Source organism: Salvelinus namaycush, chromosome 8, assembly GCF_016432855.1.
Source record: "Salvelinus namaycush isolate Seneca chromosome 8, SaNama_1.0, whole genome shotgun sequence".
In the NCBI taxonomy this organism is placed as follows: Eukaryota; Metazoa; Chordata; class Actinopteri; order Salmoniformes; family Salmonidae; genus Salvelinus; species Salvelinus namaycush.
In genome coordinates this window covers 42,251,288-42,276,499 of record NC_052314.1, presented here as the reverse complement: position 1 = coordinate 42,276,499, position 25,212 = coordinate 42,251,288, and the positions used below count along the sequence as shown (strand labels likewise).

General features: G+C 43.5%; 1 protein-coding gene across 1 annotated transcript in view; it reads left to right on the top strand.

The window, feature by feature from the left end:
* Nucleotides 1-24,044, top strand: part of LOC120052130 (protein crumbs homolog 1-like) — a 52,531-nt gene extending 28,487 nt beyond the window's left edge. Inside the window, 8 exon segments of the mRNA XM_038998974.1 lie at nt 7,505-8,055; nt 14,601-14,766; nt 15,163-16,072; nt 18,363-18,407; nt 18,907-19,026; nt 19,237-19,363; nt 23,824-24,004; nt 24,007-24,044. Of these exon segments, the coding sequence (XP_038854902.1) occupies nt 7,505-8,055; nt 14,601-14,766; nt 15,163-16,072; nt 18,363-18,407; nt 18,907-19,026; nt 19,237-19,363; nt 23,824-24,004; nt 24,007-24,044 (2,138 nt within the window).
* Nucleotides 24,045-25,212: the final 1,168 nt, after the last annotated feature.

The following is a 25,212-nucleotide window of genomic DNA, read 5'->3' as shown; positions in this document are numbered from 1 at the left end:
AGCAACGATGATTCTGGACAAAGGACCACTTGCACAAGATTCTGATGGAAGCTCATCAAAAAGTAAGAACTATTTATGATGTTAATTCATTGTTCTGTTGAAAAATGTAAAACTACTATTCCGCCATTAATTTCGGTGCGGTCTCGCTTTAACGCACGCTGTATGTCGTAGTAACGTTAATTTTAAAAATCCAACACAGCGGTTGCATTAAGAACTAATGTATCTTTCATTTGCTGTCCAACCTGTATTTTTTAGTCAAGTTTATGATTAGTTATTGATTAGATTAGGTGCCTCTCCCAAGATTTCTCCCGACATTTTGTTGGCAGCTTGGCTACTATTCTCATTGTATAACCACGATTTGTGCCGCTAAATATGCACATTTTCGAACAAACAATATATGTATTGTGTAATATGATGTTATAGGACTGTCATCTGATGAAGTTTTGAGAAGGTTAGTGAAAAATGTAATATCTTTTGCTGGTTTATTCGCTATCGCTAACGTGCATGAATCAATGCTGCTGTGTGGTTGGCTATTGTAGTAAGCTAATATAATGCTAAATTGTGTTTTCGCTGTGTGTTTTCGCTGTAAAACACTTAAAGAATCTGAAATATTGGCTGGATTCACAAGATCTTTGTCTTTCATTTGCTGTACGCTGTGTATTTTTCATAAATGTTTTATGATGAGTATTTAGGTAATTCACGTTGCTCTCTAGTTATTCTAGTTGCTTTGGTGAGAGTTGTGATGGTGGTTGCAATGTAAAACTATGATTTATACCTGAAATATGCACATTTTTCGAACAAAACATATGCTATACAATAAATATGTTATCAGACTGTCATCTGATGAAGTTGTTTCTTGGTTAGTGACTATGTATATCTTTATTTTGTCGAATTTGTGATAGCTACCTATGCAGGAAAAAAATGGTGGAAAAAAAAGTGGTGTCTTTTGCTATGGTGGTTAGCTAATAGAAATACATATTGTGTCTTCCCTGTAAAACATTTTAAAAATCAGAAATGATGGCTGGAATCACAGGATGTGTATCTTTCATTTGGTGTCTTGGACTTGTGATTTCATGAACATTTTATTATATGATATCCCTGTGGCTTTAGGCTAGGCTATGCTAGTCAGCTTTTTTGATGGAGGGGATCCCGGATCCGGGTTTGTGACTCGTTTGAACAGCCACCACTAACATTGAGTGGCTGCTGCCAACATACTGACTCAAATCCAGCCCACTTTAATAATGGAAATTGATGGAAATTGATCAAAAATGTATCACTAGCCACTTTAAACAATGCCACTTAATATAATGTATATGTATATAATGTACTCTATATCATCTACTGCATCTTGCCGTCTTTATGTAATACATGTATGTTTACATACCCTACATTACCCATCTCATATGTATATACTGTACTCGATACCATCTACTGCATCTTGCCTATGCCGTTCTGTACCATCACTCATTCATATATCTTTATGTACATATTCTTTATCCCTTTTCACTTGTGTATATAAGGTAGTAGTTGTGGAATTGATAGGTTAGATTACTCGTTGGTTATTACTGCATTGTCGGAACTAGAAGCACAAGCATTTCGCTACTCTCGCATTAACATCTGCATGTGACAAATATAATTTGATTTGATTTTAACATTCTCTGTTTCACGGAAACATGGCTCTCTCAGGATATGTTGTCGGAGTCGGTAAAGCCACCGGGTTTCTTCATGCGTCGCGCTCACAGAAATAAACATCTCTCTGGGAAGAAGAAGAAGGGTTGTATGCTTCATGTTTAACGACTCATGGTGTATTCATAACAACATACAGGAACTCAAGTCCTTCTGTTCACCTGACCCATAATTCCCTACAGTCAAATGCCGACCACATTATCTCCCAGGAGAATTCTTGTCAGTTATCGTCACAGCTGTGTATATACCCCCTCAAGCAGATACCATAACGGCCCTCAAGGAACTTCAGTGGACTCTATGTAAGCTGGAAACCATATATCCTGAGGCTGCATTTTTTGTAGCTGTTTATTTTAACAAAGCAAATTTAAGAACAAGGCTACCTAAATTCTATCAGCATATTGATTGCAGCACTCGTGCGGGCAATACACAATCGCGATGTATACAAGGACTGCGGGCCCCCCTCTCCTTTTACATGGCTGACGTGAGTAAGGCATTTAAACGTGTTAACCCTCGCAAGGCTGCTGGCCCAGACGGCATCCCTAACCACATCCTCAGAGCATGCGCAGACCAGCTGGCTGGTGTGTATACGGACATATTCAATCAATCCCTATGCCAGTCTGCTGTCCCCACATGCTTCAAGATGGCCACCATTGTTCCTGTACCCAAGAATGCAAAGATAACTGAACTAAATGACTATCGCCCAGTAGCACTCACTTCTGTCATCATGAAGTGCTTTGAGAGACTATTCAAGGATCATATCCCCTCCACCTTTCCTGCCACCCTAGACCCACTTCAGTTTGTATACCACCGCAACAAGTCCGCAGACGATGCAATCGCCATCACACTGCACACTGCCCTATCCCATCTGGACAAGAGTAATACCTATGTAGGAATGCTGTTCATTGACTACAGCTCAGCATTCAACGCCATAGTACCCTCCAAGGTCATCATTAAGCTGGAGGCCCTGGGTCTCAACCCTGCCCTGTGCAATTGGGTCCTGGACTTTCTGATGGGCCACCCCCAGGTGGTGAAGGTAGGTAACAACATATCCACTTCGCTGACCCTCAACACTGGAGCCCCACAAGGGTGCATGCTCAGCCCCCTCCTGTACTCCCTGTTCACCCATGACTGCGTGGCCATGCATGCCTCCAACTCAATCATCAAGTTTGCAGATGACACAACAGGAGTCGACTCCTGTAGTAAGAGTGGACTGAGCAATCCTTACTACTCTCTACACCTGCCTCTTCTACCCCTACTCTGTCCCCTTCTTTCACCTGACCTACCCTGTCCTTTGCCCATGCATACCCAGTCCTGCCTTTCCCTGATCTGCACACAGCCATGCCAATCTCAGGAGGCTGAAGAAAATTGGCTTGTCACCTAAAACCCTTTCAAACTTTTACAGATGCACAATTGAGAGCATCCTGTTGGGCTGAGTCACCGCCTGGTACGGCAACTGCACCGCCCTCAACCTCAAGGCTCTCCAGAGGGTGGTGCGGTCTGCCAACTACCTGCCCTCCAGGACACCTAGAGCACCCGATGTCACAGGAAGGCCAAAAAGATCATCAAGGACAAGAACCACCTGAGCCACTGCCTGTTCACTCCGCTACCATCCAGAAGGTGAGGTCAGTAAAGGTGCATCAAAACTGGGACCGAGAGACTGAAAAACAGCTTCTATCTCAAGGCCATCAGACTGCTAAACAGCAATCACTAACTCAGAGAGGCTGCTGCCTACATAGAGACTCACTTGTTTCTTAAAACAATTATACCGTCTATTGTATCTTGCCTATGACGCTCGGCCATTGCTCATTCATATATCTATATGTACATATTCTTATTCCATCCCTTTAGATTTGTGTGTATTAGGTCGTTGTTGGGGAATTGTTAGATTACTTGTTAGATATTACTGCACTGTCAGAACTAGAAGCACAAGCATTTCGCTACACTCGCATTAACATCTGAAAACCATGTGTATGTGACCAATACTATTTTATTTTATTTTGATTTGAGTCTCATAGCTAAGGGTCTGAATACTTATGTAAATATTTAAGTTTTTTATTTTAAATGCATTTCCAAAAATGTCTAAAAACCTGTTTTTGCTTTGTCATTATGGGGTATTGTGTGTAGATTGAGGATTAAAAAAACATATTTAATCAATTTTAGAATAAGGCTGTAACGTAGCAAAATGTGGAAAAAGGGAAGCGGTCTGAATACTTTCCGAATGGTCTGTATATAACATTCTATTGGTCGTAATATTTATTTATAATAATTTAAATTGAAAATTAAGTTTTGAATTAAGCTTCATTCATAAACCATATGCCATGGAATCGGTACATCAAAAACCTCTTCCCAACTAATTTGCAATCTATATGGCACAGCTGTCAGTTTTTTGGTCCTTAAATTAAAGCGGTATGCCTTTTTTTGACACAATTTTCTTTAACCAATTTTGTTCTTTAGTGCAGGGCTGACAGATAAGTTCCTTACTTTCTCCTCCTTTCACTTGTCTCTTTCATTTTTGCGGTAATGCTGCAATTAGTTGGTTGTAATTTTGAGTAGAGCAGACATTTACATATATTTTGTGTGACATAACTCAACCAGTCCAATTTATGATATAATTTACAAAAATTATACAAAAAATATTTATATTTATATTTTGTATTTTTTTAATTTATTTGTTATATTTGTTCTGTCTTTTCTGGTGGATTAAACTGAAATTGCAACCAACTTCAACCAACTTCTGTGACTTGTTTTAAAAATAGTGATATTTTGTAGATTATTTCATTTTCAAATAACTGAAAGTTAAAGGTTATAATCTAAATAAATGTAAAAAGGCCATTCTTGAACATGGGGTGAGACATTCTTACTAATCTGCTGGAGAAGAGGTTCGAATTTAACCTGTCTAGCCCCGCCCACATTCCACTGAAAAGGCAGCGCGCGAAATTCAAAAAATATTTTTTAGAAATATTTAACTTTCACACATTAACAAGTCCAATACAGCAAATGAAAGATAAACATCTTGTGAATCCAGCCAACATGTCCGATTTTTAAAATGTTTTACAGCGAAAACACCACGTATATTTATGTTAGCTCACCACCAAATACAAAAAAGCACAGACATTTCTTTCACAGCACAGGTAGCTTGCACAAAAACCGACCAAATAGAGATAGAATTAGTCACTAACCAAGAAACAACTTCATCAGATGACAGTCTTATAACATGTTATACAATAAATCTATGTTTTGTTCGAAAAATTTGCATATTTCAGGTATAAATCATAGTTTTACATTGCAGCTACAATCACAAATAGCACCGAAGCAGCTAGAACAATTACAGAGACCAACGTGAAATACCTAAAAACTCATCATAAAACATTTATGAAAAATACATGGTGTACAGCAAATGAAAGACAAACATCTTGTGAATCCAGCCAATATTTCTGATTTTTTAAGTGTTTTACAGCGAAAACACAATATAGCATTATATTAGCTTACTACAGTAGCCAGCCACACAACCGCATTCATTCAACGCAACGGTAGCGATAGCGAAAAAAACAGCAAAAGATATAAATTTATTCACTAACCTTCACAATCTTCATCAGATGACAGTCCTATAACATCATATTACACAATACATATATGGTTTGTTCGAAAATGTGCATATTTAGAGCTGAAATCCGTGGTTATACATTGTGAAAACGTAGCAACTTTTTTCCAGAATCTCCGGATATATTTCTGACACTCACCTAATCTGACCAAATAACTCATCATAAACTTTACTAAAAAATACATGTTGGATAGCAAATGAAAGATACACTAGTTATTAATGCAATCGGCGTGTTAGAATTCTAAAAATAACTTTAGTACGACATACAGCTTACGTTATAGCGAGACAGCGCCCAAAATCAGGGCGGAAAATAATACTAAACATTTTTGACAGAAATACGAAATAACATCATAAATGGTTCCTACTTTTGCTGAGCTTCCATCAGAATCTTGTACAAGGGGTCCTTTGTCCAGAACAATCGTTGTTTGGTTTTAGAATGTCCTTTTTTCCTGTCGAATTAGCAACCAAAGCTAGCCAAGTGGCGCGAAGCTGTCCATCTCCACCAAACGCAGAGAACGGAACGCGCCAAAACTCCCGATAAACTTTCAATAATCTGATAAAACTATATTGAAAAAACATACTTTACGATGATATTATCACATTTATCAAATAAAATCAAAGCCGGAGATATTAGCCGTCTATAACGAAAGCTTTTCAGAAGGCAATCCAGAGTTCCTTCCCGCGCCTTGCTGAACAAAGGAAATTGGGGTCATGTCATTCCAAGAGCTCTCTTTTGACCTCAGATCAAGCTATACACCCCATTCCACCTCTCACTGCCTATTGACATCTAGTGGAAGGCGTATGCAGTGCATGTAGATCCATAGATTTGAAGCAAATGAATAGGAAGGCCCTGGAACAGAGCCTCGATTTCAGATTTTTCACTTCCTGTCTGGAAGTTTGCTGCAAAATGAGTTCTGTTTTACTCACAGATATAATTCAAACGGTTTTAGAAACTAGAGAGTGTTTTCTATCCAATAGTAATAATAATATGCATATTGTACAAGCAAGAATTGAGTACGAGTCAGTTTAATTTGGGAACGATTTTTTACAAAGTGAAAACAGCGCCCCCCTATCCCAAAGAAGTTTTAAGTATACATTTTGTGTGACTGAAGCCTTCAGTGAAAGGTCTAATGCTTTAATATTTAATAAAAAATGAAACAATTCTGCCCTCCAAAGTCATTCATTATATAAGGTAGAACATCCTTAGTAGACCTACATAATAGAGAGAGCGTAGAGCAGACCAGTCAGAAGTCACAATGAGAGATCAGCTCCCTGAATGGATTAAAGGAGAGGGAGAAAATCTGTGTTGGATACAATGAGGTAATGCAATGCCTTACAAGGACGCAGGAGCGCTTACGACACTTACAATAGTTACACAATACAAACAAAAATTGATTTGCAACCATAGTCACACAAATGTCAGTCAGGGTACAGACCCTGGTAAGTAATTTGGATTCTTTCTTTTCAGAGAGGGATATTAATAACCAATTGCCACGAAAGCAGATTAGTAATCTGCCAGTACCCAAGAAAAGACACACAGAAACACAAACGCTGCACACACATGCTGAGATCTAGAGTTAAACTACTGCTATCCTAGATGGTATGGATAATTCAAGCCCTTTGCTCTTAAATGCATGCAGATCACCAACGTGTGTGTGTGTCTTTATGTAATACGCGTGCGTGTGTATGTGCTTGATTTTGGGGATGTGCAAGCAACGTGTGTGTGTGTCTCTGAAAGTAGATTCACAAGGATGTGGGGCAATTAACACACTATTACCCCCCCTGCCTTATTTAATTACAGCACCTGTAGCCTGCTATCTGCTATTGGAACGGGAAGTGGGTGACAATGAGAGATTACATTTGTTCAGTGTCTATGCACCTGTGTGTATGTGTGTCATGTGGAAAAAGGCAGACAGTGCAGGCTGTGAATGCTATCTTAGACAGATCAGAGTGTGTACTAGATGAGTGTCGTCTGGGCTGCGTCTGTAACATGGGAACATATGGGCTACTGGCTGCTTACCACACACAATATAACATAGACTTCTTGGACAGTGAGCGAGAAAGTCATACCACTAGAAGTTGTATTTGGTATTTTTGTCACACAAAACAAATGCATAATTTTTACTATTTGGGAACCAGGAGTTGAAACCGTGAATATGTTATAATAAAACAATTACCCTCCTCTTCTGTCCTCTCCCTCCCTGTCCTTCTCTGTAGAGTATGAGACGGCCCGCTTCGGCAATGAGGACTCTCAGAGCTACGCCGTTTTCACCATCACAGATGATGCAGGAAGTGACATCACTGTCTCCCTCTTTCTGCGCACACACCGCGCCGCTGGCCTCTTGTTGGTGCTCGCCAATAGCACCAGCCAATACCTGCGCCTGTGGCTGGATGAGGGACGGGTCAGAGTTCAGCTCCATAACTTTGAGACCTTGACCAGTGAGAGTGTGGTTAACGACGGGGACATCCACTTTGTGAGCGTGGTGGTGGACCGTGAGCATATGGTCCTATACGTGGCCAACCAGAAGCAGGGCTCGGTGGAGGTCAGGACGACGGACAGTCAGATGGGGGATGTGGTGTATGTGGGGGGTCTGGCAGAGCAGAAGGCGTCATCAGCATTCGGGGGCTACTTTAAAGGCTGTATCCAGGACCTGAGGATCAACAGTGAGAGACTGCAGTTCTTCAGGCTGGACACCACAGTGACGTCATACCCTCTGGTGCTCATGGCTAATGTCACGGCGGGCTGCGCTGGGGTCAACTCCTGTAGTGTGAGTGGACTGAGCATCCTTACTACTCTCTACACCTGCCTCTTCTACCCCTACTCTGTCCCCTTCTTTCACCTGCCCTACCCTGTCCTTTGCCCATGCCATACCCAGTCCTGCCTCTGCACACAACCATGCCTTGCCTCTGCCCTACCAATTATGCCCCAATGTCAGACTACCCTGCCCCTTCTGATCCATTCTCAGCCTTCATTATCTTTCTCGCCATCACTGCGTTTGACAGCCACATATGTCACCAATCCCACACAATCAAATTAAATTGTGTTTAAGGGTGAGGTTTAGGGTGTTAATTGGAAATGCTGTTACGTACTTAACGTGAAGTAGAGAAGACGAAAGAGACAAGAAGACAGGGAGACAAGAAGGAACTGCCAACTGTTAGGGTGTGTTTACACAGGCAGCCCAATTCTGATATTTTGCCAAATGATTGAATTGATTGGTCAAATGTCCCCGACCCACAGTCCTTGAGTCAAGCAACACAGAGGAAGAGATCAGACAACCGGCAAAATGGCGGACGGAAGACAGGGTGGTGCGGCAGGTGCCGCTTCTCATTCGAATGCTGTAATTTTATCTAAACCATCAGGTGTACGCCGACCCCAGCTAAGTAACTCATGCAAAGAGTTAAAGCGCAATTATGTGTTTTATCTCCAGTACTCTGCCATGATTGTCAGTTATGTAGCTGCTCTACTGATAATCTCAGTGCGTCCTTGCTGGGATGACACAATCAGTCTACTACCGGAGAATATTAACACCAAACACATTGGTTCACCGTTCCACGGGAGCGGACAGTACACAGCATACCATAATGTTCTGAATAATGGCCAAGTCTACCTCGCTCCTTATTCTACTGAACCGCTTAGGCGCAACAAACACAAGTCCAACATTTATCGGAAACTGTTAAACTACCTGTTCACTACCCTCCTGCTCTCCGGGGATGTGCAACTCAATCCTGGGCCCAACATCACCGAGCCAGCGATACGCACCGGAGTGGAAAGCGGTGGATGGCCTCGTCCACTGATCGTCGCCGCTGTGGAAGTGGGTGAGTGCTATGGTCCTATGGTTTCTCTCGACTCACCCGGCTCCAGGATAGATTTTGACTCTTCAAACATACCAAAGTCGCTATATGCGATCCCTGACTCTGCTTCTGGTACGCAAGCTGTTTTAATTAGTTCCCCGCATCCAGTGCAGGCGGGAGGGATTGTTAATTGCGCTACCGAACTGCCCCTAATCAAAACGAAACAAAACGGCCTAAACCCAGCCGTCAGAAAACACAGAAAATTTAACTTTTTTCAATGTGTCAATCACTCTCGAGTCATCTGGGACCCACGAGCTAAGCCCAAGGGACTACTAGGGGGGCACTTGAACATTCGTAGTGTCATTCCAAAAAGTGATCAAATTCAACATCTACTCACAGACTCCAACCTTGACTTTCTCTGCCTCTCAGAGACATGGCTCCATAAAAACTCTCCATCTGCTGCTTTGATTGTGCCTGGCTACAATGTTTTCAGGAGAGACAGGACTGAAGGAAGAGGAGGGGGTGTGATGATTTACATTAAAGAACATATCCGATGTAAACAAATTGAGTGGTCATGTGATAATGAACTAGAATGTATTGGCCTGAACATTACACTGTCTCCCCAAATGTCTTTTACCCTCATTGGAATGTATAGGCCACCTTCCACCAAAAGTGTGTTTTTTGATCAGTTTAATAACATGCTTAGGGAATGTGATTTTGGGAAAGAGGTCATCTTAATGGGAGATTTTAACATTAATTATGAAGACAAGTGTTGTAGGAAAACCCTCAAACGGATCACTAATACCTTTGACCTTACACAGCTAGTTAAAGGGCCAACCAGGGTGACTTGCTGCTCTAAAACACAGATTGATTTGGTGTTCAGTAATAAACCAGAGAGAGTGACTAAATCATTCAATATGGTTACTGGGCTATCTGATCATAATCTGACACTTATAGCCAGAAAGCTGTCTAAGAGCAGGTTTAACCTCTCTATTGTTAGAAAGCCTGATCAACTAAGAATACCTAAGAGTGAATTAAGCTATTTTGAAAACGCAATTAAGGGAATTAACTGGAATGATCTCTTGTCCTATGCAGACGTGGAAGCTGATAGTCAAGTTTTTCTATCCACAATCCAGACTACATTAAATGGTTTCCTAAAGAAAATCAAATCCAAACCTGGCCAAAAGAGCACTCTTCCTTGGCTAAATGGAGAAATCTGGAAATTGATGAAAGAACGAGATTATTATCTAAAAATAGCCCTAAGATCCAAATTAGAGCATAACAGACGTAGGTTTACCATGTTGAGAAATAAGGTGATGAAAGAAATCAGACTGGCCAAGGCAAACTTTTTTATTAACATAATTGGTGAAGCAAAGGGAAATTCTAAACTGATCTGGGAGAATCTAAAAAAGTTAACAGGGAAAGACCATAGTAACACTGCAAAAAGACTAGAAATCATGGTGAATAACAATCTAACACAGGATGCAGTCGAAATAGCAATAGCCTTCAATTCCTACTTTATTGACTCTGTCAGGGTACTGACACAGAACCCCTCCACTGGTTTCTTGGGCTCAGTGCTAGTAAATGATGCTCAACCTGTCTTCATCATAAGGGAGGTTTCTGAGTCAAAGGTGGAAAAGGTGATTAGCTCACTAAAGAACTCTAAAGCCAAAGATGTGTTTGGGATGGACTCTACCTTTCTTAAAAACTACAAAGAGTCACTCATTGGCCCCATTACTAAGGTCACCAACACATCTATTGGTCTCGGGGTGTTTCCAAGGGTATGGAAGTCGGCCATAATAACGGCCATCTTTAAATCAGGCGACCCTGCTGACGTGAGTAACTACAGGCCCATTAGTATACTACCTGTGGTGTCAAAGGTTGTTGAAAAGTGTGTAGCAGAACAACTGATTGCCCACCTCAACAACAGCCCCTTCACATTACATTCCATGCAGTTTGGCTTCAGAGCGAAACACTCCACAGAAACGGCCAACTGCTTTCTTCTGGAAAATGTGAAGTCCAAGATGGACAAAGGGGGCGTTGTTGGGGCTGTGTTTCTGGACCTAAGGAAGGCTTTTGATACTGTTAACCATGAGATTCTCATCACAAAATTGTCCAAGTTCAACTTTTCCCCCGATGCCTTGAGATGGATGAAATCATACCTTGAAGGCAGAACTCAGTGTGTCAGAGTGAGCAATGAGCTGTCGCCCACTCTTAGCTATGATGTGGGCGTGCCCCAAGGGTCAATACTGGGGCCCCTCCTGTTCAGCCTGTACATTAATGATCTGCCTTCTGTCTGTACTGGGTCTGAAGTTCAAATGTATGCAGATGATACAGTGATATATGTGCATGCAAAGAGCAAACAACAAGCTGCACAAGAACTCACTACTGTAATGGTCCAGGTTACAAAGTGGCTCAGTGACTCGTGTTTGCATCTCAATGTGAAAAAAACTGTTTGCATGTTCTTCACAAAGAGGGCAACAGATGCTACTGAGCCAGATGTCTATGTGTCAGGGGAGAAGCTCCAGGTGGTATCTGATTTTAAGTACCTTGGCATCATACTTGATTCCAACCTCTCTTTTAAAAAGCATGTGAAAAAGGTAATTCAAATAACCAAATTCAACCTAGCTAATTTCCGATTTATACGAAATTGTTTGACTACAGAGGTAGCAAAACTGTACTTCAAATCTATGATACTCCCCCACTTAACATACTGCTTGACTAGTTGGGCCCAAGCTTGCTGTACAACAGTAAGACCTATTCAGTCTGTCTACAAACAGGCTCTCAAAGTGCTTGATAGGAAGCCCAATAGCCATCATCACTGTCACATCCTCAGAAAGCATGAGCTCCTGAGTTGGGAAAATCTTGTGCAATACACCGATGCATGTCTTGTATTCAAGATCCTAAATGGCTTGGCTCCCCCTCCACTCAGTATTTTTGTTAAACAGAAAACCCAAACATATGGCAGCAGATCCACAAGGTCTGCCATGAGAGGTGACTGTGTAGTTCCCCTAAGGAAAAGCACCTTTAGTAAATCCGCTTTTTCTGTGAGAGCTTCCCATGTCTGGAATACACTGCCATCAGACACACATAACTGCACCACATATCACACTTTCACAAAATGCTTGAAGACATGGCTAAAGGTCAATCAGATTTGTGAACATGGTCCCTAGCTGTGTGTTGCCGCTTTCCATGTCTGTTGTCTGTATGGTGAGGTGTGGAAACACTTTGTCGCTTTTATGAATTTTGTCTTGCTGCTTTTTGTTCTATGTTGCTCTGTCTGTATGCTACGTCTTGCTTGTCCTATGTTGCTATGTCTTGTTCTATGTTGCTATTGTCTATATTGTAATTGTTTTTAATAACCTGCCCAGGGACTGCGGTTGAAAATTAGCCGGCTGGCTAAAACCGGCACTTTTACTGAAACGTTGATTAATGTGCACTGTCCCTGTAAAAATAAACTCAACTCAAAAAAAAAAAAAAAAAAAAAAGACCAATTAGAGGAAAAGTTCAGAATTGGGCCGCCTGTGTGAACGCAGCCATAGGGCTCAGTTAGGATCAGTGCTAGGGCTAGATTACTTGACTAAAGCACTTGACTCCATTTAATAACATAGGCCGTAATGGCTTAATGTCCTCCATCTCACGAGGTTCGCACCAAGTAATTGAGGTGCTTAAAGTACTTGAATTTAGAACTCTGAAGTTGGTACTTGAAAAATACTTGAATTCAAAAGAGAGGAGAAGAGACAATGATCAAATACGTTAATATGAAAAATATTAGAAAAATGTATTGGTCTTGTGAATTAATTTCCAGGCAGACTACCAAGTTTTATTTCCTCACGTGTTTCGGCTCTGGTTGCCAGGCGAGCTCGCTCATTCCACTCACACTGCCACTCAGCCAGGCAGGTACAAAACTGACTGATTAGGCACTGCCAAACATCACATCGATAACTAAAATGCCAGGCAAATGTAGATTTGACCCTGCCTGGCAGTATAAATGGGTTACGCCAGACCCAACATTTTGTTACGCCACAGCCTTATTCTAAAATTGGTTAAATAAATGTTTTCCTCATCAATCTACACACAATATCCTATAATGACAAAGCAAAGCAAAAAAAAAAAAAAATAAAGCATAAATTCCTTATTTACATAAGTATTCAGACCCTTTGCTATGAGACTAGAAATTGAGCTCAGGTGCATCCGGTTTCCATTGATCATCCTTGAGATCTTTCTACAACTTGATTGGAGTCCACCTATGGTAAATTCAATTGATTGGACATGATTTGGAAAGGCACACACCTGTCTATATAAGGTCCCGCAGTTGACAGTGCATGTCAGAGATGCGCTCTGAGATGTGATTGTGTCGAGGCACAGATCTGGGGAAGGGTACCAAAAAATGTAAGCAGCATTGAAGGTCTCCAAGAACACAGTGGCCTCCATCATTCTTAAATGGAAGACATTTGGAACCACCAAGACTCTTAGAGCTGGCAGCTCGGCCAAACTGAGCAATCGGGGGTCTGGCATTCTCTGGATTTATGGTGCTTTCATGACAATTGGGAACTCGGAAAAAAACAAGATTGAATCATGATGTCAGTGATCTTCAGGCCGGAGCTCTAGAAAGATGGCGGAGTTGGAATTCCGAGTTGGATGACCGTTCAAAATGTATTTTCCTAGTCGGAACTCAGTTCCAGTTGTTTGAAGTCACTGAAGTCTGAGATTTCCCAGTTCCAAGTTTCCAGTTGTTTTGAACACGGCAGAAGTCATGCTGGATTGACAGCACGGCCAATGTATTCAACCTTTTCTGGCCCATCGTGTTGAATTCTTATCCTTTTAAGCTTGGAAAAGAAACCCTTAAACCCAGACTTAGGCCACACACCCACTCCACTGAATAGCAGGCTAATGATTGCTTTGCAACCTTTACAGTTAGTCACTGATTCCTTCCAAACCACTCATTGTTGAATTTGCGATTTTGTCACACAACACAACGCCACAGAAGTTTTGAGGGAGCGTGTAATTGGCATGCTGACTGCAGAAATGTTTACCAGAGCTGTTGCCAGATAATGACATTTTTATTTCTCTACCATAAACTGCCTCCAATGTCATTTTAGAGAATTTGGCATTACATCTAACCAGTCTCACAACCGCAGACCACATGTATCCACACCAGCCCAGGACCGCCACATCTGGCTTCTTCACCTGCGGGATCGTCTGAGACCAGCCACCCAGACAGCTGATGAAACTGAGGAGTATTTCAGTCTGTAATAAAGGCCTTTTGTGTGGAAAAACTCATTCTGATTGGCTGGGCCTGACTCTCCAGTGGGTGGGCCTGGCTCCCAAGTGGGTTGGCCTAAGCCCTCCGAGGCTCACCGATGGCTGCACCCCTGCCCAGTCATGTAAAATCCATAGATTAGAGCCTAATGAATTTAGGAATTATAAAAGATAACCTGAATGTCCCTATATCCTTTAGTAGTAGTAATAATAATAATAATAATATTAATAAACTGTATTTTTTTCTCTCCCTCTCCAGAGGAACCCTTGTCAGAACGGGGGGATGTGCTACCCCATGTGGGACGACTTCACGTGCACCTGCCCCCACAACACTGCAGGGCGGCACTGTGAGAAGGTCAAGTGGTGTGAGCTAGCCCCCTGCCCCGCAAAGGCGGAGTGCCGCACCCTCAACCAGGGATACGAGTGTAAGTCATTCTTCCCTAAATCTGCCCGTCGGTCTGTGAGGTAGGACTGGGATTAGGACAGATTAGCCTGTGGTTGTATTAGTGATGATTTACGTGGCCGTCTGTCTGCCCTGTCACCCCTATGATTAGCTGTCCTGGAATGAAGACAGAAACAACACTGTCACTCAGAAAAAGCAGAGGAGACAGTGTCATTGTCTGCCCATCACACATTTGTTCATCATTCAGCCTTCTTGTGGTTGATTTTCTATTTATTTGTTAATGTATATTTTTTTATTGCTTTATTACTACTTTTATTCCATGGTCCATATTCCATCACATTTTGGACTGATGCTGAGGGTTAAAGCCTTTATTAAATGACCACATATTTACATACCTATCCCTTATTTTCCTTCCCAGGCTCTTCCAGTGCTACCTTCCTTGACGACAGCAGTGTACTGTCTTACCGCGGTAACGGCCGTATCCAACGTAGCCTGGCCAGCATCACCGTCAGCCTGCGCACCCGTAAACGCCACGTCGCCATCCTGCATGCCGAGCGTGGGCCGGAGTTTGTGACGGTGTCTGTGCAGCATGGCCTTCTCTTCTTGGAGCTACAGAGTGGGGAGGGCTCGTCCACAGTGTCCCTGAGCAGCCGCATGGGGGTCAGCGATGGGGATTGGCACAGCGTCCACCTCTTCATGGTCACCCCATGGGCAGAGGCATCCCGCTGGACCCTAGTGCTGGATGAGGAAGTGGATGAAGCTGGGAACTCCAGCAGCAAAGGGGGCAACCTGGACTTCCTCAGGGAGGGGGTGGACATCCAGCTGGGGGGGCTTGGGCCCAAGGCTGGCTGGAGCCTAGAGGGGTGCCTGGGTACTGTGGAGGTGGGGGGCATTGCCCTGCCTTACTACAGCCCCTTAGAGGTCAACCTGCCCCGGATTCAGGAGGAGCAGTTCCTTCGGACATCCCCCACGCCACCCCGTAGCGGGTGCAGTGGAGGCCCGGTGTGCCAGCCCAGCCCTTGCATGAATGGAGGTAGCTGTCAAGACCTCTGGAATCTGTTCAACTGTAGCTGTGAGGAGGGCTGGACTGGACGCCGCTGTGAGCGCAACACAGACACCTGCGCCTCCAATCCCTGTATCCATGGCAACTGCAGCATTCAGCGGCTGGCATATGAGTGTGCCTGTGAGTTTGGCTACACCGGGGTGGACTGTGAGGAGGAGGTGGATGTGTGTGAGAACCATCTATGCGCTCATGGAGGCACATGTCTACATGGAGTGGACAAGTACGCCTGTCTGTGTGCTGAGAACTACACCGGACCTTACTGCAAGTGAGTCACATGGGTGGGGTTAGCAATGGAATGGAATATTTATTTTTATACAAAGGAATGAACACACAACTAAACAGTCACCTTCCTTTTATCTGTAAAGTTTGTGTTCCAAAGTTGCAGTCCCTTTGAGATTAAACACAATTTGCTAAATATGAAGTATTCAGTCCACAAATAGGCTTTAATAACCAACAGTTGAAAGAATAGCATCTTAAAACAATATTTTATGTTTTGAAAACATGGATTCTGCATTTTGAATATGTCAATGAGATAAAAGTATAATCCAAGGATCTCAAAGCAATAGCACACCAGTGGGACTCCCTTTTAGCTTTATAACACAGTAAGGAAAAAGGAAACCATGTAAATGTTCAGATCTCTGTAAAGCACATGAACCGTGTGTTTTAGTTGTAGCATTTCTGTTCTACTTAACGTCATATATGGCTCTAGTGTGTCGCTGTAGTCTGTGTAGTAACATTGCTGTAGTATGTCACCGTCGTGTACTGTGTGTGGTGTATTTATCTCCCTGGTGGTTCAGTGCTACTGCCTCTCATCTCCCGTTTGCCTCGGAGCATCATCGAGGGAATGCCTTCATCCATTTATCTTGTAAACACACACACTCTCTCTGCACTACCAACACTCTCTCTTTCTCTCTCTCGCTCACACACATTCTCTCACATCGCTCCTTCACAAGGACGTTTTTGAAACAACTTCCCTCAGTGAGCTCGAGTTTCAGACAAGATGTCTATCTTTACTGGAAAGTTTTCATCCTAAATCAATCTTTTTTATTCTAAACTCAGCAAAAAAAAGAAACGTCCTCTCACTGTCAACTGCGTTTATTTTCAGCAAACTTAACATGTGTAAATATTTGTATGAACATAACAAGATACAACAACTGAGACATAAACTGAACAAGTTCCACAGAAATTGAATAATGTGTCCCTGAACAAAGGGGGGGTCAAAATCAAAAGTAACAGTCAGTATCTGGTGTGGCCACCAGCTGCATTAAGTACTGCAGTGCATCTCCTCCTCATGGACTGCACCAGATTTGCCAGTTCTTGCTGTGAGATGTTACCCCACTCTTCCACCAAGGCACCTGCAAGTTCCTGGACATTTCTGGGGGGAATTGCCCTAGCCCTCACCCTCCGATCCAACAGGTCCCAGACGTGCTCAATGGGATTGAGATCCGGGCTCTTCGCTGGCCATGGCAGAACACTGACATTCCTGTCTTGCAGGAATTCACGCACCGAACGAGCAGTATGGCTGGTGGCATTGTCATGCTGGAGGGTCATGTCAGGATGAGCCTGCAGGAAGGGTACCACATGAGGGAGGAGGATGTCTTCCCTGTAACGCACAGCGTTGAGATTGCCTGCAATGACAACAAGCTCAGTCCGATGATGCTGTGACACACCGCCCCAGACCATGACGGACCCTCCACTTCCAAATCGATCCCGCTCCAGAGTACAGGCCTCAGTATAACGCTCATTCCTTCAACGATAAACGCAAATCAGACCATCACAAAACCGCAACTCGTCAGTGAAGAGCACTTTTTGCCAGTCCTGTCTGGTCCAGCGACGGTGGATTTGTCCCCATAGGCGACATTGTTGCCAGTGATGTCTGGTGAGGACATGCCTTACAATAGGCCTACAAGCCCTCAGTGCAGCCTCTCTCAGCCTATTGCGGACAGTCTGAGCACTGATGGAGGGATTGTGCATTCCTGGTGTAACTCGGGCAGTTGTTGTTGCCATCCTGTACCTGTCCCACAGGTGTGATGTTCGGATGTACCGATCCTGTGCAGGTTTTGTTACATGTGGTCTGCCACTGTGAGGACGAACAGCTGTCCGTCCTGTCTCCCTGTAGCGCTGTCTTAGGCGTCTCACAGTACGGACATTGCAATTTATTGTCCTGGCCACATCTGCAGTCCCCATGCCTCCTTGAAGCATGCCTAAGGCACGCTCACGCAGATGAGCAGGGACCTTGGGGGTCTTTCTTTTGGTGTTTTCAGAGTCAGTAGAAAGGCCTCTTTAGTGTCCTAAGTTTTCATAACTGTGACCTTAATTGCCTGCAGTCTGTAAGCTGTTAGTGTCTTCACGACCGTTCCACAGGTGCATGTTCATTAATTGTTTATGGTTCATTGAACAACCATGGGAAACAGTGTTTAAACCCTTTACAATGAAGATCTGTGAAATTATTTGGATTTTTACGAATTATATTTGAAAGACAGGGTCCTGAAAAAGGGACGTTTCTTTTTTTGCTGGGTTTATGTATTGTTCCTCCTTTCTCTCTCTCTCTCCAGTGATCGCATTGAGGAAATTCCATGGTACATAGACAGCAGAAAATTGTAAGTTTTATTATTTGATACTCCTCCCACCTATTTCAAGAAATGACATAACAACCAGCACCAGTGTTTTCCCCCTACATATCCGGACATTGTACGTCCATCAGAGCAGGACAGAGTCTGTGATGTTTTAAAGTCATATAGTAGTGGTTTAATGTCCTGTTCTTGAGGAGCAGTCAGGGGTCTAAATGTCTTTATCCTGATCGCCCCCTAAATCCTGTAGTCTCCCAGTGGGGAGACAGACGGTACATCCCACTCCCCCTAGTTCACACACACACACATATTAGTAGACAATAACACCCTTTACCCAATAACCCCTGCCCCCTATTGTTTAACGTCAGGTGATGTTTCTTCTACGCACCACCACTCGCTCAACCACGCTACCGGAAGCAAGACAATGTTCTGCCCCCTCCCATCTAAATCTCTCTTATGCACACACACCCTCTAGAGGAGTGTGCCTGTCTGATTGTGTGGTCTGTATGTGGTTCTCTCTCCTCAATAGGCCCAAGCTGCCAGTGTCTGTCTGTGGAGATGAGACCAGGAACTACATCTGCTTCAACGCAGGGAACTGCACTGAGAGGGACCTGTCTTGTGACTGTCTACCCGGCTTCACTGGACACCGGTAAGAGAAATAAATAAATCGAGAAAAGAGAAGGATACAGAGGGGAAAAAGAAGGAAGGTGGTAGATTGGAGGGGAGAGATCATCTAAAAATATACCCAGAAAATAGGTGAACTTTGTAAAACATTCATTAGACACAGACAATCTTGATGTTGTGTGTTGTCTCTTTTTTTTGCCTCTGTCTCTATATCTGACCCTCATCCTGTGTGTAGCTGTGAGCAGGAGGTGGATGAGTGCAAGTCCAACCCCTGCCTGAACGGGGGCTACTGCCGAAACCTCATTAACAAGTACCACTGTGTGTGTGACATGAGTTTCGCCGGGGACAATTGCCAGGTCGACGTGAGCGACATTTACTTTTACATGGCCGTTCTGTTCTGGCAGAACCTCTTCCAGCTGATCTCTTACCTCATCCTGAACCTCGATGACGATCCCGTGATCGACTGGGGAGGGCAAGACGACTGAGAGAGAGCGAGTGCGTGTGTGTGTGCATGTGTTTGTGCATGTGCGTTCGAGTGGTGTATAAACTTGAGACTTATGGTGATGGGTGTTTAAGGTGTTAAATGCCTGTTCAATGAAAAACAGCTATGATCTAAATAGTGTGAGTGCCGTTATATCTGTGTCTGTGTATTACATTACCACTGGGGTTAGCAGAGAGGATTCTTTATACCCGGTGTTTCGGGATTAAATCCAGCTGTGACAGCTGACCACTAAGTACTTGAATTAAGAAACAATAGGGGTTGTTCCTGAACTGGGCCAATGAGAAATTGGAGCCCTGGACAAGACTTAATGTCTCTGAGTGTAAAAGTACAACTTAGCTATAGGTTTAATTGTTGTTCTATTGTTCAGGTGAGCCAAGTTTAAATGTATTATCTTCCTTTTCTGACAAGAGCACAGAGCTGTTTTTTGTGCTTAAAACAACACGTTTTTTATGGGCAGCAAATTTTTATAAAAAGTCGTGTGATTTTGGAATATCCTCTCTGTTGGATATGACAATGTGAATATCCTTTGGGCGATGTTGCTAAACTAACACAGATCAGGTAGCATTATATTGTACATTAGACTAAGCTACACAGAAACTATAATAATGGCTATTTTCCATGGACCAAACGGAAAACAAGACACTGGTTTTGCAATTACACAGAATTGTCAGTGTAGAACCACCATTTCCAAAAGGAATGTTTTGCTATTGAAAAACTTTTTCACTTTTGGAAAAAATGTATATATATTCTTGGATGAATCTTGTCTCTGAAAGCAAAATGTCTCACAATATATGGTCAGGCTCATGTCCATTTGGTGTTGTGTATTCCTTGAGGATAATGGTACTGTACATACTGATACTCTAAGTGGTGTAGCTAGATGGATTCCCCTAGGCCCTTGAAGGCAGCGAATCACACTTACCGTTTATCAATTTTAAACTAATCAAAATTCTGTCACACATTCTCTGTTGTTGTCTATACCTACAAATCTGTCTGTCTGTATGTCCATCTCTCTGTCTGTATGTCTCTATATATATCCACCTCTCTGTCTGTCTACTATATACTATATATACAAAAGTATGTGGACACCCCTTCATATTAGTGGATTTGGCTATTTCAGCCACACCCGTTGCTGACAGGTGTATCAAATCGAGCACACAGCCATGCAATCTCCATAGACAAACATTGACCTTCCTGAAGAGCTCAGTGACTTTCAATGTGGCACCGTCATAGGATGCTACTTTTCCAACAGGTCAGTTAGTCAAATTTCTGCCCTGCTAGAGCTGCCCCGGTCAACTGTAAGTGATGTTATCATGAAGTGGAAGGTCCAAACTACCTCTGGAAGCAACATCAGCACAAGAACTGTTCGTCAGGACCTTCATGAAATTGATTTCCATGGCCGAGGAGCCGACCACAAGCTTAATGTCACCATGCGCAATGCAAAGCGTCGGCTGGAGTGGTGTAAAGCACACCGCCATTGGACTCTGGAGCAGTAGAAACGTTCTCTGGAGTGATGAATCACGCTTCACCAACTGGTAGTCTGACGGATTAATCTGGGTTTGGCGGATGCCAGGAGAACGCTACATGCCCCAATGCATAGTGCCAACTGTAAAGTTTAGTGGAGAGTAATAATGTTTTCATGGTTCAGGCTAGGCCCCTTCGTTCCAGTGAAGGGAAATCTAACACCACCATTCTAGACGATTCTGTGCATCCAACTTTGTGGCAACAGTTTGGGGAAGGCCCTTTCCTGTTTCAGCATGACAATGCCTCCGTGCACAAAGTCAGGTCCATACAGAAATGCTTTGTCGAGATCGGTGTGGAAGAACTTGACTGGCCTGCACAGAGCCCTGGCCTCAACCCCATTGAACACCGACTTCGAGCCAGGCCTAATCGCCCAACATCAGTGCCCGACCTCACTAATGCACTTGTGGCTGAATGGAAGCAAGTACCCGCAGCAATGTTCCAACATCTAGTGGAAATCCTTCCCAGAAGAGTGGAGTCTGTTATAGCAGCAAAGGGGGGACCAAATCCATATGAATGCCCATGATTTTGGAATGAGATGTTCGACGAGCAGGTGTCCACATACTTTTGGCCATGTAGTGTATCTGGCTCTCGACGGGTCTGTGTCCGTTCTGAGGTGTTCTGTCATGTCTTACTTCTTTAAACCACTTTCTGTCTTCAAATAAACATTTCCTGTTTTTTCATCCTCGTCTGTTGTTTATCCTCCTTTCACTACCTGTCTTAATTTATCCAACATGACCACTCTTGGCTATTTTCTTCCAGTCCTAATTGTTTCTCCGTCTCAATGATCTGAGAAAATAAAGCAGTAGGTTTTGGAGAAAGTCGGATGGCTAAAGCTTGCCATCAGAAACGGCTCCAAAACATCCCACTTGGCAAAAACTGTTTGAATCAACGTAGTTTCCACGTCGTTTCAACAACAACAAAAAATCCTACGTGATGACATTAAATCGACGTGGGAAACGGATTGGATTGCAAAAAGTCATCAACATAAGGGATTTTTATTTTCACACCACTTGAAACACCAAATCCAATGGCATGGTGACATTTGTTGTTGATTTCACGTTGAATTCACGTTAGTTGACAACGAATCAAATGTCAATTTCAAAAAATGTTGTTCAACTGATGCCTGTGCCCAGCGGGAAGTGTCCTGTAGCTGTCACTGCTCTAGGACTGGTGACATTGGAAAGTCAACCCTTGAAGCTGCCACTACTCACAAAACTGGCCTCATAAATGTCACTTCAACACCCTGCCATGACTTTACCTCTCTTGTCACAGTTTCAGAGTGCTCTAACCACTTGCCAACAGTTATTCCACTGGTCATAGACTTGTCAAGTCCCGGGCAGAGGTGTGTGTGTGTGTCTGTCTGTGTGTGTGTGTCTGTCTGTTTATGTACGTATGTACGGGCGGGCATAGACCCATGAGTGTAAGTACTCCATGGGTTTGCCGGTGAGCTGTGTGGCACGGCTGTTAGAGAGAGATGGTGCTTGGCCAGCTAAAAGCAGCCTGTGTTTCCATCTGAAGTGCAACTCAGCATTGATCTGGTGGCGTACCTGCAGGTTGGGACTGTTTCACAGAAATGCACGAGGGCAGCTTAACTGGCAGACATGCTCGTTCATCTAGAGGCAGTCACACACACACACACGTATACTGTATATATAGGCACACAGTACAGGACACATCTACCTGTCAGACTCCTAGCTGCTGAGATGCGTACTGTGTAGCAGGGAGAGACTGTGTGTGTGGGCTTGCTCTGCCATAGAAACTGCTTAGAATGCAGACTGGTTAGAGAGTAGAGTACTGAACCTGTCTGCCTCTGACTGATGAAGACCCTTGGCTGTGGAGTTCTCTGGGTCTGGGTACTCTGTGTTACATTCACTCTGAGAGTAAACCCTTCTCATCTGACAGGTAAACAGACAACATATTATTTTTTAAACAAGATAGAGTAGTATTGTTCCAGAATTTTGTGGTGGTGTTATTGTTTTAAGGAATGTTTTACAGTAGCACCACAGGGGCATGTTGCTAACTCTTTATCTGTGTGAAGTGAAGTAACTGTTGACTTCGTTTAACTGGTCATATCTCCCAGCAGCTCCTCAGCATGGCTCCAATATGATACCAGGCAATATGACATTTGTAAGGGCATTTTGACGGTGGCTCAGTATGATGGCACATTTTGTCAAAATCATCAGATATACAACACACAAATTAGTGTGAATCAGTATCAAAAACAGTGATTATTTCACTTACATATTCGGTCATTAGGAAAATGCTATGATTTTGCGTTGTTTGATGGTTGTCTGTGGTTTGGATTTAGATTGCGTTTACACAGCGTGTGCGTTTCTGGGTGTGTGATTCTCCTCTGACGGAGCGTACCCCAGGTGTCTTGCGCATGGCGGCGATGCTTGTGCCGTGTGTGGTTGGCATGATGATAGTCCTGTTGCTGGTGCTGGCGTTGGGGTCGCAGCCAAAATCTGTGAGCAGCAGCAGATGGAGGCAGGGTTCACCCCTCCAGTCTCCTACCCAGCCTGGGTCGATCCCTGGTACCAGCTCTACTGCCTACGGGCTCGGGGACAGATCCCTCATGACGCTGGTACAGCACTTGGAACTGGAGCGCCTTGTGTAACGTAACCGTGAGTGAGTGTGCGTGTGTCTGTGTTCCTTCCCTGGTCTGACCAGTATTTATCATGCTGTTAATGCACTTTTGCACCTTTTAATTGATGTTCATGTTTTTCCTGCTTCCCCATTTGTTGTGTACTTGTACTTACCCCTGTCTCCCCTCCTCCCCCCTCCTCAATCCGTCTCCAGTTGACCTCTGAGGGTCTAACCTCTGACCTGTTGCTGTCAGTCAGTCTAGTGTCTGTTGTGCTGCTGCTGCTGGCCCTGGTCAGTACCTCCGTGGGCCTGGTGGTGGCGCTAAACCAGAGGGCCACCCACGGCACCTACAGCCCCAGCCGACAGGAGAAAGAGGGATCTCACGTAGAGATGTGGACATAGCCCATCCGACACTCATGGAGAGACCCATATAGAAGACTGGGGCCAGTTCCAAACCCACCACTCAACTGTCCTGACATTGTTCCATTGGGAGACTCATATAGGAAACACACTCACTGGCCTGGACCCAGTTCCAAACCCATCACCCAACATGGCGGAGAGACTGATATAGGAGACAAATGTCATGGCTGAGATCCCTCCTGTCCTGTTCTTATCAAAGAATACTCCACTTGGGATGTCTACTGTTTCTTCTGAACGGCTTGCAACCTATCATTCTGCCTTAGCCTCCATTGCAAATACCTTTAGTTTGGATAGGTCTTAAAAATACTGTACTTGAATGTTGTAGTAAAACGGGAGATCCAAAAGACAGCTCTGCAGTAGATGAGGATATGAAGAGATGGCTAGAGATGTTCTGCATTACTTTTTGGTAACATAAGAACACACAACAATGTCAAATGATGTTGTTTGTATATATTGTTATGTTACTTTTGTATCTACACAGTGCTTTCCATAATTATTCATTGATCAGAAGTATAAGTTGTTGTACAGTACCAGTCAAAAGTTTGGACACACCTACTCATTCAAGGGTTTTTCTTTATTTTTACTATTTTCTACATTGTACTGTAGAATAATAGTGAAGACATCAAAACTATGAAATAACATATATGGAATCATGTAGTAACCAAAAAAGGTTTAAACAAATCAAAATATATTTTAAATGTTAGATTCTTCAAAGTAGCCACCCTCGGCCTTGATAACAGCTTTTGGCATTCTCTCAACCAACTTCACCTGGGATGCTTTTCCAACAGTCTTGAAGGAGTTCCCACATATGCTGAGCACTAGCTGTTTTTCCTCCATTCTGCAGTCTAACTCGTCCCAAACCATCTCAATTGGGTTGAGGTCGGGTGATTGTGGAGGCCAGGTCATGATGCAGCACTCCATTACTCTCCTTCTTGGTCAAATAGCCCTTACACAGCCTGGAGGTGTGTTGGGTCATTGTCCTGCTGAAAAACAAATATTAGTCCCACTAAGTGCAAACCAGATGGGATGGCGTATCACTGTAGAATGCTGTGGTAGCCATGCTGGTTAAGTGTGCCTTAAACTCAAAATAAATCACTGTCAGTGTCACCAGCAAAGCACCATCACACCTCCTCCTCCATGCTTCACGGTGGGAACCAAACATCCATAGATTATCCGTTCACC